The sequence below is a fragment of the Pangasianodon hypophthalmus genome, chromosome 8 (assembly GCF_027358585.1).
Source record: "Pangasianodon hypophthalmus isolate fPanHyp1 chromosome 8, fPanHyp1.pri, whole genome shotgun sequence".
Lineage (NCBI taxonomy): Eukaryota > Metazoa > Chordata > Actinopteri > Siluriformes > Pangasiidae > Pangasianodon > Pangasianodon hypophthalmus.
This window is the reverse complement of record NC_069717.1, coordinates 17,674,586-17,690,838: the sequence shown is the minus strand read 5'-3', so window position 1 is coordinate 17,690,838 and position 16,253 is coordinate 17,674,586. Positions and strand designations below refer to the sequence as shown.

Below are 16,253 nucleotides of genomic sequence, written 5' to 3'. Positions count from 1 at the left end.
GTTTGATGATATCAGTAGGTCACCAGCATGATACAGTTATTGCAAGCAAGGCATATTCAACCAAATATGAGATTTTATTTACTTTAATTTACTTTAAGACAATCTATACCAATAATTTTGCCCACCTAAATATTGGGTGGTCTGCCACCAAAGGTGCCATGTTCTAAGTTGTTTAACACATCTATGTAAATATCAGGAAATGGAAGCTGAATTTCTGATCTATCATCTCATATTCATCTTTTGATCTCAAACCCATGTGTTCATTTATTTATTTGTTTGCTTGTATTTATTTATTTATTTAGTTAATTTTTTTAATGAATGCATTTCTTTTTTAATGACTACCAGGTGCTACAGTAAGAAACAGGATTGACCAATTGAGATAATGAGTTTTTCCCTCTGGCTTTCATTTCTGTCTGAAAGACAGAATACTCCACTGTACGCATAGAGATATCAAGGGGAGAGCTGATTAAGTAGCCTGCTAGAAGTTTACTGCAGTAGGAAAAGAATGTAGATCAGGATTTATAAGAAAAGCCATGATGTTCCCCTATTATTAACAGTATTTTAATTTACCTTTAATTTCAGTGGAACTGTCATAAAGGTAATTTATGGCAACATTATTAATATGGCAAGATTGTTTGATGGTAGATTGTACCTTAAAATGATCACACAATCATGATTTAATTTTGCATTTGTCCTCATCGCACTGAAAGTAATTCCTGTTTATGCCACTCCTTGCATCCAACATGTTTCCAAATTGTTTTGGATTTGAGTGCAACTTACATCAAATGCAACAGACAGGCATTGATTTTCAGCAGTGTTTCAACACTGATGAGAGCGCACTACACTGCAGTGAGAATTGTAGATAGTGTGAAAATGTAGAGTAGTACACACTGTGGGCTGCTTCAACCTTATTTTTTTCAAGTTCACACCAAATAAATTTAGACAGTGGGCCATATTTGGCTTGCAGAACTTGAGTCTGACACGTGATTTAATTAATATATTTTATTTTATTTTATTTGTTTATACTGTTTACCAGGTTAAGGGTGCAAACTTAAACCTCTACTTTGTTTCATACAGGGAGTTGTGCATTTAAAATTCAGTCTCTTTTAACATCTTGCCCTTCTACACTGGGGATGGGCCTTTTTTGGTTCCGGGTCCAGGGACCCATTTTCTCAAAATCCCTGCGTAGATGAAGTGACTGCAGTACAGGAGAGCAAAGCAAATAAACAGCATTTTAAATAACTGTCCAATTATAATTACCACCTGAATGAATAAAATAAAATAATAAAAAAAAAACACGCTGACAGTTCATGTAGCTCAATTCTGCAGGAAAATCACACACCTGGCAACATTTCCAATACAGCTCCAAGCAAGTGAGCAAGGCACTGATTTACACCTGGATTTTATTTTACACCTGATTGGCCCTAACCAATTTCCCAAACTTTAGTGCCAAGGAAGAATATGTCATCAACCGCAGTTCCCATTTCTCCACTATTTTTTGTGCAGTGTGTGCAATGTTTAATTTTTCAATCATTTCTGCCAACTTTACTGAAGGATGTCATTATAACGTAATGTGTATTTCCCAGGAGATGGGGCTGCAGGACAGAGAGTGGTTTGCTGGGATATGTGGACGCAAAACTGCAGAGGACACCTTACTGAAAGTTAATAAGGTAACCAGCCTTTACACAGTGATACCACATATTAACATGCACTTTACCATTGCAATGATATCTTAGTGTGGAATCTTGTGCCAGAGTGGGGCAGAATGCAGACACGCAGACATTTTTGACAGTTCAAAACCCCAGGAGTTGTGTTTATTTTAATTAAAGTGGAAAAGGGAGGTGGGCTGGTGTGTGTGCAGGAGGAGAGAGAGAGAGAGACAGACAGAAGAGCCTTGAGGGGGAGAAGAGGAGAGAGAGAGAGAGAAAGACAGAAGAGCCTTGAGGGGGAGAAGAGCAGTGGTGTTGAGTTCAGCAGAAGACTCAAGGATAGAGGCAGGCTGTGGAGGTGGTTGAGCTCAGTGATGTGGCAGAACCTTGGTGAATGAGGACAGCAGCGTGAGGGGCCTGAGTTTAGGTGGCAAGATTCACAGCTTAAGATAGTGGCAGGAATTCTGGCTCTACTCAGGCAAGCAAGATGGGCCCAATTGGCCTAATGGTGGTTCTGTAATGTAAGCTTTTACCTTTTGGTCCATGTCTCATGAACATCGAGCCCTACAAACAACATCTCATTCAGATTGGCCACTGGGGGCACTATTTGTGTTTGTGCACACAAAACCAAGCATATCTCTTGCGATGGAACATAAGGTGTACAGTTCTTTCTAGCTTGATTTTTTTTTGCTGAAATCACATAAAACTGCCCCACTCAAATTTGTGATAATTTGTGTAATATGCGAAACCTATTTTTGTGAACTAGTCCTAGGATTTTTTTGCCAGTCTTCCCAAGACTGATGGCAAACTACTTGTGAACCTCAATAATTGTCAAAAACATGTTGAGATTATTAAACAATATGGCCTCCACACATCACTTAAATGGAGGCAGAGATGGTTTAATCAAATAGCTGTAATTCATGATTGGCCATATGAATTTGAACCAAACTTGAAAGACAAGTTCAGTGTAATGTTCTGATGCTATGGGCAAATCCTGAGGTATGGTCATTGATAGGGGGCAGAGCTAAGTTCAGATAAGGAACCAAAAGCCCAACTGAGCTGAAATTTGGTGTGTTGCATCATTTGTAACTAGATTAATCATGACTGAATTACTTCAAAAACATGGCTGCCTTCAGGCAATCAGTTTCCAGCAGGCATTTCACACAAGTAACATTGAGCTATCATCACAAAATTTGATAATTATGTTCATCAAAGGTCTCTTTGCTAGGAACATTTTAATGCTTTAACATAGCCTATAGCCTTTTAACCTTTACATGCTTAACTGTTCATAACAATCAAGTGGGTTAGTGTAACAACCACCTAGCAATGCTTTAGCAACCACCTGGAATATCATAGTAGCATTTTAGCATTTACACCCTTTAAAAATGTTTCAGTGTATTTAACATTTTACTCTTTACATATTAAAAACATTTAGCCTTTTAATCTTTACATGCTTAGCTGTTAAACCTGTTAACATTTTAAAATCAATGAAAACAAAACACTGTAATATGATTTGAATCTTTTAGCTTGTTTACCAAGCTCTTTCAAGCCAACATCAAAGTTGAAAAATCAAAATACATCAAAATACCACTATGCCTGCTAATTGCCATAAAACCCAAAATACATAAACTCAATGTTTTAACATTTAGTACTTTAACATAGCCTTTAGCCTTTTAACCTTTACATGCTCAACTGTTCAGAGCAACCAAGTAGATACACCCTAGCAACCAACTGGGTTAGCATAGCAGCTTTTTAGCATTTTAAAACTATAACCTTGTAAACATGTATTGACATTTTTAACATTTTACCCTTTACATATTATAAACTTTTAGCCAATGCTGCTACCACTATACGTGCTAACTGCCACAAGACCCCAAAATAAATATCCCCCCAAATATAATTGACCTTTGACTGCTAATTTATATTATCTTTTTGAATTCCAGACTGATAACACTGATCAACCCTCTCTTTGTATTCAATCCCTCTATTTTCACATGTATTCCCATTCATTTTTACAGCACCCATGTATTTTTGTTTGACTGACAGAAACGGTATTCTGTATACTACCTCAAGGCGGGCTGCCAACCAATTATTCATAGCCACAGTGTCCCACACTCCTCTGTTTTTTTATTTTTCATCCCTCCATTTTGCCATTTACTCCAAATTCCTTTGCAACAATACAAATGTAATGTACTGCTGTTTTGACCACAAAAAAACGTTTCACTTGTACTGTCCAAAGGCCACTAGGCACTGATTCAAAGTCATTCTGACCTGCACTCTACAATTTGTCATTTATTTATCTCTCGTTCCTCCAATAGATTACCATTCACATTCTACCAACTGCCTATCAATCCCCCATATAGTATACTCTGTACATTCACCCACAGAAATTTATTCACAAACATACTCATGATCACTACAAAGACCTTCAGTATATATTATGTATTTTTTGTTTGCTTTATATTCTTAAACTTTTTTTTTTTTTAAATTGACCTTTTCTTCAACAATAACAAACTATTTTACTTATTAGCCTTATTAGCAATTACACATGGGACCCCATAACAGCCACCTAGCAAAATCCTAGAAACCAGCTGTGTTTCCTTTGCAACTGACTAGGTACAGCCTTGCAACCAACTGGGATCAAATTGAAACCACCTAGTAACACCACAGCAGCCAGCTGGGACCCCATAACCATCAACTAGCAACCAGCTGAGTTTCCTTAGCAACTGACTAGCTACAACCTTGCAACCAACTGGGATCATACTGAAGCCTCCTTGTAACACCATATCAACCACCTGGGACCCCATAACAGCCACCTAGCAACACCATAGCAACCAGCTGGGATAGCATAGCAACCACTTAGGAACACTCTACCAACCAAAATGGTTAGCGTATCAATGACCTAGCAATGCCCTTGCTACCAACTGAGTTAGCCTATCAACCACCTAGCAACCACGTGGAATATCATAGCAGTGTTTTACCATTCCTAACTTTTAAACTTGTTTCAGCATTTTTACTATGTTACCCTTTACATACTAGAAACATTGAGCCTTGACATGCTTAACTGTTAAACATTTTAAGTTTTTAAAGTTTCAATGACGACAAAACACTGTAATATTGTTTGACTCTTTTGGTGTGTTTAGTGGGCTCTGTCAAGCCAACATCAAATTTGATCAAGAACTGTATTTTTATTATCTAACATTAACAAAGATTAATAAAGTATTATGTATTTTATTACAATATATAGAGATGCAGCCAGGCACAGTACAGTTAGTGCAATTAAACACCTTATACTTTCTCCCTTCCTCCTCCCATCAGCTCCCCGCCTTCCCCAAAAAGAGCTCCTCATCCAAGCATTACACCACTCACACAGAGCCACTGTCTGTCCAAAATTAAGAAGCATTTTTAAAAGGTGACTCTGCTGTTACATTGGCACAGCGTCTTCAAATCACAGTGCTCGCGCAGCGCGAAATGCTGAGTTAAATCGACAAGATACAATGCAACCGGCATTTCAACAGATCTATATCTTGTCAAAATTCAACACTTACCCTTATCTTGCTCCTTTCTTTCCTCATCTTATTTCCTCTTTTTCCTCTTCCCTGCACCAGACTGATAGTGCCACCTCTTCATTTTCATTTTCAATATATATATATATACATTTTTGTCCACTAACTAGTGAGGCAGGTTTCGAAATAGAGTGCCAGATTGTTTGATCTGATATTAGATATTTAAACATGATTATGACAACGCATAAAGCTGCCAATAATTTTTTAAAACAAAAGGAACATTTTGACTTGTAATTTCCATGCACATTTATTTATTTATTTACTTACTTACTTACTTACTTACTTACTCCCCCACTCAAGTTTACCAGAGTGGGCTAAGTAAAAAGTGCATGGAATTTAGTATTTTTAATTCAGCAATGAATAATAAGTTAAACAGGTAAAGAATGAATGAACATTCAGCATATGTTAATATGAATTAATATGGTTAATATGGAATAGCTTTTCCTTTAGATTTTTCTTTAGAAGTAAAAACGTGTCAGTGTTGGTCCACTCAGTTTTAGAGGCCTCACATGATGATAGACAGGAAGAAGCTTTTTTGGGTGAATTAATATGAAGTGTAATATGAAGTGGTCAGCAGTGGATCATGGAACAGGGAACCCTGTCAGTTATCACCAGTTAAGATATGCAAAGTGCTTATGTAACGTGCAAGTGAACAAGAAATAGGAGGTGTAATGACAGTAAGGGCTGAGATAAGAGATGTTTGATGTCACAGCTGGTTTTAAGTTTTACTTGGTGTATGTAAATGAGTGCTGTGTGTATGTGCTCCCTGTTTCTATCGTTCACAGTACCGTAGTTCCTTACTTACTGTAAGTAGCTTTCTATTTCACCCCTCCTAACTGTCAGAGGCAGTGTTTTAACACCTGGATAACCAATACCACAATATCACAAGGAACCGATTCACTCTTGAACTGACTGGAGGTGTGTTCAGATATGACCACCACCCTCACAACACTGGGAGGGGTGATGCTGACCTGAGAGGTAAAGGGTGACATTCAGGTGGCTGCAGTGCAGACCTCCTGGAGTGGCATGTCTCTCAGTAGTGCCCATTAGGATGAAAAACTCCGTAGAGAATGGCATTTGATTGGCACATGCCATGAGGCATGTTACTGACAAAAGATAAAATGTTCTGCAGTTTAATATTCTTAGAGCACTGTTAGGTCAATCACCAGGTACACAAAATTGAGATATATAACCATAGGTTGGAATCCTGGGTTTCACCAGTGCATGCAGGGTGAGCTCCCATCCTTTTGCTGCGGTGACTGCTAGCACAAAAAGCTGTCTATCATGGTGCACATTCTGAAACAGCATCCCCTACGGGTCCATATAGAGAGGTCTTAAGGTACTCTGACATGAAGAGGAGATCCCTTGTCTGAGTCTTGGGGAGCAAGAAACTTTAGTTCTTTTGAACTAAGAAGTATATGAAGTAGAGCTAAATTGAAGCATGTCTGATCATGGGGTCTGCGTTGACAATTGTGTCTCTTTCCAGATAAAACTAATTTCATGGAACACTTGAAATTGAAACTTGGCCAGGTCCAAGGCTGGTCTGATGGCAGAATTAAAAATAATTATACCCATGCCACTTAAGAACATAACATAAGACATAAGAATCTACTGGTCTGATTGACAGGAGTCAGTTGCCAGCTTTGGAGGACAGGTATTACTTGGAGTTCTGACTGAAGTCACAAGCTGTTAAACAGATAGCTCCAAGGTCTGACATGTATGATGTAAGAAGAATAAAAGGGACAGATAGCCATTGCACATGTGCGCAAATACACGCAGGAAGGCATCCAGGTGTTAATAAACTTCCTCTGGATATTAGGAGCAAGAAGTAGAACCTCATTTTCACACATACAATGACGGCAAAATTAAAGACTAGGCAACATGAAAATATAAATAGAGAAAACTACTGCGCTACTACATAACTTCACTGTTGCTGGTTATGAGGAGTTGTTTATGTAATTTTCCACAAAGTAGCAAGTAAATGGAATTAAAATAAATACACTATATGGCCAAGTGTGATGGCCAGGGGTCTACAAAAAATTTTGGCCTCATAGTGTATATTACAATGACCACTGATTTGCTTGGGAGCTGTTGCTACTGGCTCAGTGGTCTTTCGCATTTAAAAAATATAAGTTGGTGCAAGTGTGTAGTAGGTTTTAGATGTGCTTCACTTCCTTACTGGAACCCCAACCACCCAACGCCGAACACACACTCTGGCCACTTTAATCGAAACACTTGTACCCCTTTAACCATGACATAGTTTTTGGTGCCAGACACATGTATCTGTGTGATTTTATGCATTGCATTCCTGTCAAATGATTGGCTGATTGGATAAAGGCATTAATGAGCAGGGGTACAGGTGTTCCTGGTAAAGCGGCCAGAAAGTGTATATTTTCAACATATTTAAAAGCAATGTGTTAATGTACAACTTATTTTAAAAAATATCAGGACTACAAAATGTTTCATAACTTTTAAGATCTAAATTCTTTGTATATTCTGTGCTCACTGAGTAAGAGTTCTCATTATGATTAAACATTTTGTGAATATGTTTTGTATAATTTTTGTCTGGCCCAGGATGGCTCCTTCATGGTTAGGTGCAGCACGGCTCAGAACGCACGACAACCTTTTACTCTAGTCGTGCTTTTTAATCAGAAAGTCTACAACATTCCTGTGCGCTTTCTCAAGGACTCGTGCAGCTATGCCCTGGGCAAAGAGGGGAAGAAATGTGAGGAGGTAAAGCTTAAATACTTTGTTGTGTTTCCTATAATGTATTTTATTACCTTTCACTGTTCTCTTTTACAATGTTCTCTTTTACAATAGTATTTGTTTGAATTTAATTGACTTGTGTCATTCTGTCTTTCTAGTTAATACGAATTATGAAAAGTACAGTATATTAAACAAAATTCTGTTTGTCATGTTTGTCTATCTGTCTGTCTCTCAGCTTTTTAGCAGTCTGCAGGAGATAATTTCTCATCACAAGGATAACCCCCTTCTGCTGATTGACAGCAGGAGTCAGGCTAAACACACCACCTACCTCACACATCCTGTACACCTGTAACACACCAAAATACACGCAGACATGTATACAATATCCATACTCTGACATAATTAGTTAGGATCACTCACTCTCAATATTCCACCCATAAACATATATACTGTAGATATATGCATTATAATTTACCCCTATTTACCTTTACTTTAACAGTGTAGAAGTTGAGTACACATAATAGTTATTATAAAGTTTAATTTTTAGTAACTGTAATGACTTGCTTGCATTTACTGCAATTACTTAAATAAACTGGCAAAAGAAATAATCAAATGACTTCTCTAGTGATCTAGTGATTCTTCTTAGATGTTTGTAACTCTATTGTATAGTTAGGATTTTTATTAGGGGTCCAATCACCAAAGCTGTTAGAACTCTACTGTTTTTGTTAGGATTTTTATGAAGGAGTCCACCAAATTTGAGTCAGAGCACCAAATTTGGAGGAAAGGTGCAGTATGCCCCCCCTAATCAAGCAAGTGCAGGAACCCAGTTAGGTTTGATGATGGCACTATAGTACAAGCTTTTACATTTTAGCCCATAACTCCTGTACAATAAGGTAAAATTCTTGGTTCTGTAGATTCCTTGGTTCAAACTTAAAATTAAGCAATATGCCTGCCACATTCCAATCCATCCATTCAGGGTTGGATCTTAATTAAGATGGCTAAAAATCATGATCACTTACTTAGATCACTAGTGCCTTTGTGCCTTGGATGATTTTGAGGTGATCTTTCAATTTTCAAAATTTTGCATGCTGATTCTTTGAGCTAGGCTGTAAGTGGGGTTTTAAGGAAGACTTGGTAATTGAAAAACATATGGCTGCTCTCAGCCAATCAGATTTCAACAGACATATGACAGGCATTTGCCAATCATCACAAAAATTAAATGGTATGTAAAGCTATGAATTGTGTTCTACCTTATAAAATTTTATAAAATATTATAAAATATGAAAATATTCCCCTAAGAATTGGGACTCCACTACTATAACGTTACACGTCATCATACGTCATCTAGGTCCTAATTCTCTCTCTCGAATTGGCAATATTTGAGTAAAAAGTTTAGCGATTTCTAATTATTGGGGGACTAGCCCCCCTCAATGTCTTTGGTGGTTACAGCCCTGATCAGACATGAAAATATTTTGTGGCACTATCGTGAAGTCTGTAATGATATGACGTTAGCAAACTTTTTTGCAAACATTTCTTTGAATAACATCACCGTAAATATGAACACACGATTGAATGTAACATAAAACAAATGATTTATGTTAATAAAAATCTTTATTAACATCAATAATGCTTACATTTGTGGGTCTTTTTGTTCGCTCGGGCAGCCATGTTGCCGCTGTAGCCAGTTTACGCTGAGATAATTCATACCCCTTCGTCTGAAGTGTGGTCCCGAAAAATCTTCTTTTGAAGGGCTATCTGGCCCTTCCCCTTACCCCTACCCCTCCAACCAAAAGAGAATCAAGACAGGGGAAAGGGGAAGGGCTAAGGGGTAGAAATGGGATAGTCAATTCACACTAGTTCACAAGGCTAACTCACACACTTCAGACGTCTTCATTCACACACAGTTGAAAATAGTAAAATAAAATAGTACAGAAACATAGACATAAATGTAGACATAAGCATGTCGACACACTTTTTATGTTTCTGCAAGAATTCACTTTCAAGGCCGCCTTCTGACTTAGAGCTCTTCTGACTTCCTTCTGAGCAGTATCTCACTACTCATTTACATACATAATCCAAATTATGTCTTTTGCAATGTCACTTTTTTTAATACTCATGTTACACTGAGGGAGATGGAGAATCAGCAAGTGACAGAGTATAGAAAAGACAAAAGATGAGACAATAATTTCGTTATGATTGTAGTTGTTAAAAAGTGTTAATGTGTAGTTTGTATGCATTTAATAATTGTAGTTAATGGTTCAGGGAGTGTGTGTGTGTGTGTGTGTGTGTGTGTGTGTGTGTATGTATGTATGTAAGTGAGGGCAAGTATAAGGATATCTGCATGAAAAAGGGGCAGTAAAAATAGCCATAGCTATTACAATTGAATGGGGAGGGAAAAAAAAAAATTCTGATGGACTGCCGCACATCTCCCCATGGCCTCAGCAAGACAGGCCCCATGAGGAACAGGTCACAAAAAGATGCTGCCAGGCCTAGAGCATGCCCATCATCCTCACCCCCACCAGTTGCCAGATCCCAGGCAGAGCACCACCCACTGCAGCCCACTGCAGCCCACTGCAGCCCACCAGAGATACAATGCTAGGCCAAAAGATTTGCTTAATGAGCCTTAAGGCATCAAGGCGTCAACTTGCATATTTAAAAAGAAAAAAAAATGAAATTAGAGTCATAGGCTTATAATAATAACTAAATATCATAATAACAATGTTAATAACCATGATAGGCACAGCAGCAGCAGCCTCTGTAACAATAATAGTAATATTGATAACATCAATAATAATTAAGGAGGTGAACACATGAACAAATAAGAAAAATAATGAAGCAATATAATATCCTATTATTTGGAAAGAAAAAATTAAATTAAATTAAATAAATAGGGATGTACGTGGCATCAATCTGTATTTATTTTAAGTTTGAAATTGTTTGGGAATGATTTCCAGTTTTCATGGGGCAGCATGGAGCTTTTATGGAGAGCTGTGATTTTTGCCATTGATATATACTCTATTAATAGATTATTCCACTGATTTAAATTGAGTAAGCTCTAAGACTTCCAGTTTTGAAGAATTCCTTTCTTGGCGATGGCTAAAGAAATCAGCAAACTATCCTTATTTGGCTGGTATGTTGATCAGTGTGAGGTCTCCAAGGAGACAGTGAGATGGGGGGATTTCACAGCTCATGATAGCCCAAAGTTTTTGTATGACTGACAACCAAAATTTTTGAACTGGTCAACACGCCCAAATTGCATATAAATAATTATTTGTGATGCCCATGGTACACTGTGAGCAGATGTCTGTATCGACTAATCCCATTTTGTATTTTTTATATTGAGTGATAATGTATTCTATGAATGATTTTGTATTGGATGAGCTGTAAGTTAGTATTTGTTGTCATTATGAATGTATTTTTACAGGCACAAACTTGGAGAAGAGGAATAGTTTTATTGAAGCTTCATGTACATACACAGGTGTTGTTCCTTGAAGGTTCAGTCCTCAACTGCCTACATACCAAAAAACCCTTCCCAAAACATCTTACCTAGGATTAGCTACCCCAAAGTCATAACAAAGCTAAAACTGTTGCCTAGGCCCTGGTAAACACATTCCTGTGCACAGTGAGGAGGTTTTCATGAACACATGAGTCTTGAGAAATGTTTAACATGCTCCAGTATGTCTGAAAATTAAATTCCATACTATTCTAATAATGTCAAATGTCAATGTCAAATGTATTTATTTAGCACCATTAAAAACAACATAGGTGGACCAAAGTGCTTTACAACAATAAATACAAAAAACCAGAATATAAAAAATATATATACAACAATCATATCGCAAATATAAAATGACTGGTCAAATGCCAAGGAAAAGAAGTACGTTTTTTAACTTGGATTTGAAAATAGTTAGGGTAGGAGCAGTTCTAAAGCGTAGAGGTAGGCTATTTCAAAGCTTAGGGCCTGCTACGGTGAAAGCACCTCTCTGATCACCTTTAAGCTTCAATCTAGATCAGGGAAGAGTTCTAGAGGGATTGTGAGCAAATAGAAGCGCCGTACGGTATGATGGAGCTAAATTGTTCAGAGATTGTTGTTGTGAAGCAAGAATAGGGGTAATGTGCTCATGGCTCCGTGTCCCCGTTAAGAGTCTGGCAGCAGCATTCTGGAATAATTGTAGTTGGGCCATAGATGTCTGATTAATTCCAATATAGAAAGAGTTGCAATAATCCAGAAGAGAAGAGATAAAAGCATGAGTCAGTTTTTGAAGAGCTTTAAAAGTTAGAAAGGACTTGACCTTAGCTAAAAGCAGAAGTTGGAAAAAGCTTGATCTAAAAACTGCATTAATCTGCTTGTCAAGTTTGAGATCACTATCCAATACAAAGGCCAAATTTTTTATGTTTGGTTTTATATAAAATGCAAATTGATCCAAGTTAAGTGTTGGGTTAAAAATAGTAATCTCAGTCTTACTCTCATTTAAATGTTGGAAATTCGAAGACAGCCATGATGTTAATTATTTTAGGCAAGTCAAAAGTGGTTCAAGAGCATTTGAGTCTCCAAGTTTCAGTGGCAAGTGGATTTATCCTCAGCATAACGGTGAAATGACACCCTGTGTCTCTTAAAGATGGCACCTGTTGGGAGCATATAAAGGGAAAATAAAACTGGGGCAAAAATGGAAGCCTGCAGCACTCTATAGGTGAGATGCGCTGAGGAAGAGGTAAAATTCGCACTGCTAATTGAAAAGCTTCTATTAGTCAAATAAGATTTAAACCATTTAAGAACATTTCCCCACATTCCCACACAATGCTCCAAACGAGTAATGAGAATGGAATGATTAACCATATCAAACACTGAAGTAAGGTCTAAATAATAAGAATCACAGAGTTACCAGACTCAACAGATAAGTAGGTCTCATTTAGGACTCTGAGCGGGGCACTTTCCATACTATGACAGACTTTAAAACTGGACTGAAATGTTTCAAAATAGAGTTAGTGCTGGAAAATTCTTGCAGTTGCATAAAAAACAGTTTTGTCCAAAAGTTTTGCGATGAAAGGCAGATTCAATATAAGTCTAAAATTAGCTAAGACAGCGGGGTCACGATTTCATTTTTTGAGATAGGGCACAACTATAGCATGTTTCAAGTGGTCAGGTATAGTTCCTGTAGTAAGGTATTTGTTTATAATAGAAAGAATGCTACGTCCAACAGTATCTACAATCTGTTTAAGAAAGTAGATGGGAAAGATATATTGAGGGGAAGTAGTAGGCTTTAGATGACCAATAATATAAAGTTAGAAGAGAGAGATAGGCTCAAACTCCCTCCAAACAGCTTCACACATAGGTAAATCAATAGCAATCTGATTAGGCAATACAGTGTGCAATGTAGCATTTGCAGTTTTTGTAACAAAAATTTTAAGAAAGATTTCACGTTACTGAAGACAGATCTGAGAAGGCAAAAGCAGAAGGATTGATGGTTGAAAAAAGGAAACCTTGGTTTATGACCATTTTTTTGTAATGATATCGGAGAAATATTTATTCCTTGCAACTCTCACCACTTTCTGGAACTTAATAAGACTAAAATTAACAATATCAAAACGTAAGAAGAACTATAAAGAAAAAACATAATTATTTTCAATCATCAATATTATATGGGAAATAACTCACACAGAAGATGAAATATACATTGTAACAATGTCCAGTCTCTTTGAGAGGTCTCACAATCACCATATAGAGAAGCCATGTGAAAAATTCATTTACAAAGAGAGCACTCTCCAATAAATGTATTTTTTTTCTATGCGAAAACCACCCATGATGCACCCATTGACTCCCAGTAAAGCACAACATCCAGATGGGACCCAAAATGATGTTGTAAAAGCCTGAACTTTTTGCTCCATTAAAACAAAGTATACTTGAATCTGTCATAGGATCGAATTGAAGCTGTGCATCAGTGGAGTTCTATTGGGGATGCATCTACGGCTTCTGTGGACATTTTCACACAGGTTACATTGTCCACCAAAAAAAAAAAAAAACTTGAATGAACAAAAGGAATAAATAATCTGATATTGCAGTGAGATATTTGATATTTTAATTAGTAAAATATTGAGTTTCACCAAGATTGATGAATAATGAAGACAAATTTTAGGTGAGGCCGCACTTCCCATGTAGTCTTAAAGTCTGTGATGCACATGCTTACTTTGTAAGGTCTGTACTTTAATTACTGTAATTTGCTGTGGTCATTCTATTAAGAATTATGTTTTTAGTTTCTAGATTGGTCAATGAGTAGTCAGTAGACAATTCTGTGTGAAATGATGACCTATTTTGGTGTAATATGTTACCATGGTATATAACAATTCAAATGCTTGAGAAATACAATAATATAAAGATTTATTTATATGGAGAATACTGCTGAATAAAAGACTCTTTTATAGCTACAGAAAATGAAATGCAGACCAATTTTAATACCATTAATTATAGATAATACCAAAAGCCAAATATTACATGACATAAAAATTTGATTAAATTTTAATTTTGAATTCATCTGAGACAGGCAATTAGGTATGATGAATACAGCTTGTATTAGGAATTAAACTCATGTATGAACAGATCCTAAATTTTACAGACTGCAAGTTGTGTTGACATGCCGCAACCAAGCAGGAAAAGAAAAGAATATACACAGTTGCACTATTTGTCCATATAGTACACAATAGAAGGGATTTATTTACAATCGCACTATCCGTTGCACCCAGATGAGGATGGGTTCCCTTTTTGAGCCTGGTTCCTCTCAAGGTTTCTTCCTCATATCATCTCGGGGAGTTTTTCCTTGCCACCGTCGCCACTGGCTTGCTCATTAGGGATAAATTCACAGTGATAAATTCAAATATTTACAATATATTTTTGTGAATCCATTTATTTCTGTAAAGCTGCTTTGTGACAATGTCCATTGTTAAAAGCGCTATACAAATAAAATTGAATTGAATTGAACTGAGTTCTTTTAACAGAATACAAAAGTGTGTTTGGAGACCATTAAATCAGTTACATATTTAAATATTTAACCGGGTTTACACTGGGGTTACTGGGATACTGAGGGTATTGGTTGAATAGATAATTTTTGGTTTGGCCCTGCCAAAGTCACTCTGCATTAATTTGTCTCTGGCCAGGACCTCTTACACGTCACTAACCTGACAATACTCCATTGAACAGGCATCTGCTTCCATTTGCTACTCATCCCTAAAATTGTCGATTTCATTTGATGGAAGCAATGGCAGAGTATCAACAATTTTAGGGCTGTATTAACATTGGTCTGCATTTCATCTTCTGTAGCCATAAAAGAGTCTTTTATTCAGCAGGATTCTTCATATAAAAGAATTTTTATATTATTGTATTTCTCAAGAATCTGAACTGTTAAATATCGTGGTAACATAATACACCAACATAGGTCATCATTTTACAGAGAATTATCAACAAGCTACTCATTGACTAGTCTGGAAATTAAATGAATTAGAATGCACACAGCTATTTACAGTAACTAAAGTACAGACCTTAGCATGTGCATCACAGGCGATTGCTTTAAGCCTTCAGAGTTAGCAATCAATAGTGAAAAAAAGTATTATTTTTCATAATATTATTATATAATTAAATTAACTTTAAAACAGCCACACATATATAAATACATTTGGATCAATAGCAGTATGGGGTGCTTTTGGGATCTCATAACTTTTTTTCCCAAGAAACATTCATGTCAAGCTAAAACATGTTTTATTTTGTAACTACAAGACAGCTGTGAATCAACTACATGATATGTCAATCCTGTAATGGACAAATACAAAAAATATTTATTGCAGATTTCAATAAATATAGCAGATATTATGATTTATGACATCTGCTAAAATGAATTATTAGCAGATGAATTATGAAATCTGCTAAAATAGGTGTTTTTAACCAAATCTATACCAGTTGCACTTTCTGTGCAGTTTCAGTTTCTTAACACTGTGTGGCCAAAAGTTCGTGCACAAGTTTGTTTTTGAACATCCCATTCCAGATGTAGTCCACCTTTGCTATTATAATAACCTCCACTCTTCTTGGAAGGCTTTCCACTAGATTTTGGAATGTTGCTGTGTGGATTTGCCCATTCAACCTCAAGAGCATTAGTGAGGTCAGGCACTGATGTCAGGTGAGGAGGCCTGGGGCACAGTCGGCATTCCAGTTCATCCCAAAGGTTTTCTGTGGTTTTGAAGTCATGGCTCTGTGCAGGACACTCAAGTTCTTCCACTACAACCTTGGCAGACCATGTCTTCATAAACCTTGCTTTGTGCACAGGGGCATTGTCATGCTGGAAGATGT

At 36.8% G+C, this 16,253-nt stretch overlaps 1 protein-coding gene across 1 annotated transcript in view; it reads left to right on the top strand.

Moving 5' to 3' along the window:
- si:dkeyp-117b11.1 (B-cell linker protein) overlaps positions 1-9,501 on the top strand; it is a 58,083-nt gene extending 48,582 nt beyond the window's left edge. The window contains exons 17-19 of the mRNA XM_026925787.3: positions 1,587-1,670; positions 7,790-7,948; positions 8,157-9,501. Of these exons, the coding sequence (XP_026781588.2) occupies positions 1,587-1,670; positions 7,790-7,948; positions 8,157-8,273 (360 nt within the window). The 3' untranslated portion in view covers positions 8,274-9,501. The remainder of the gene's footprint in view (positions 1-1,586; positions 1,671-7,789; positions 7,949-8,156) is intronic.
- The last annotated feature ends 6,752 nt before the right edge of the window (positions 9,502-16,253 follow it).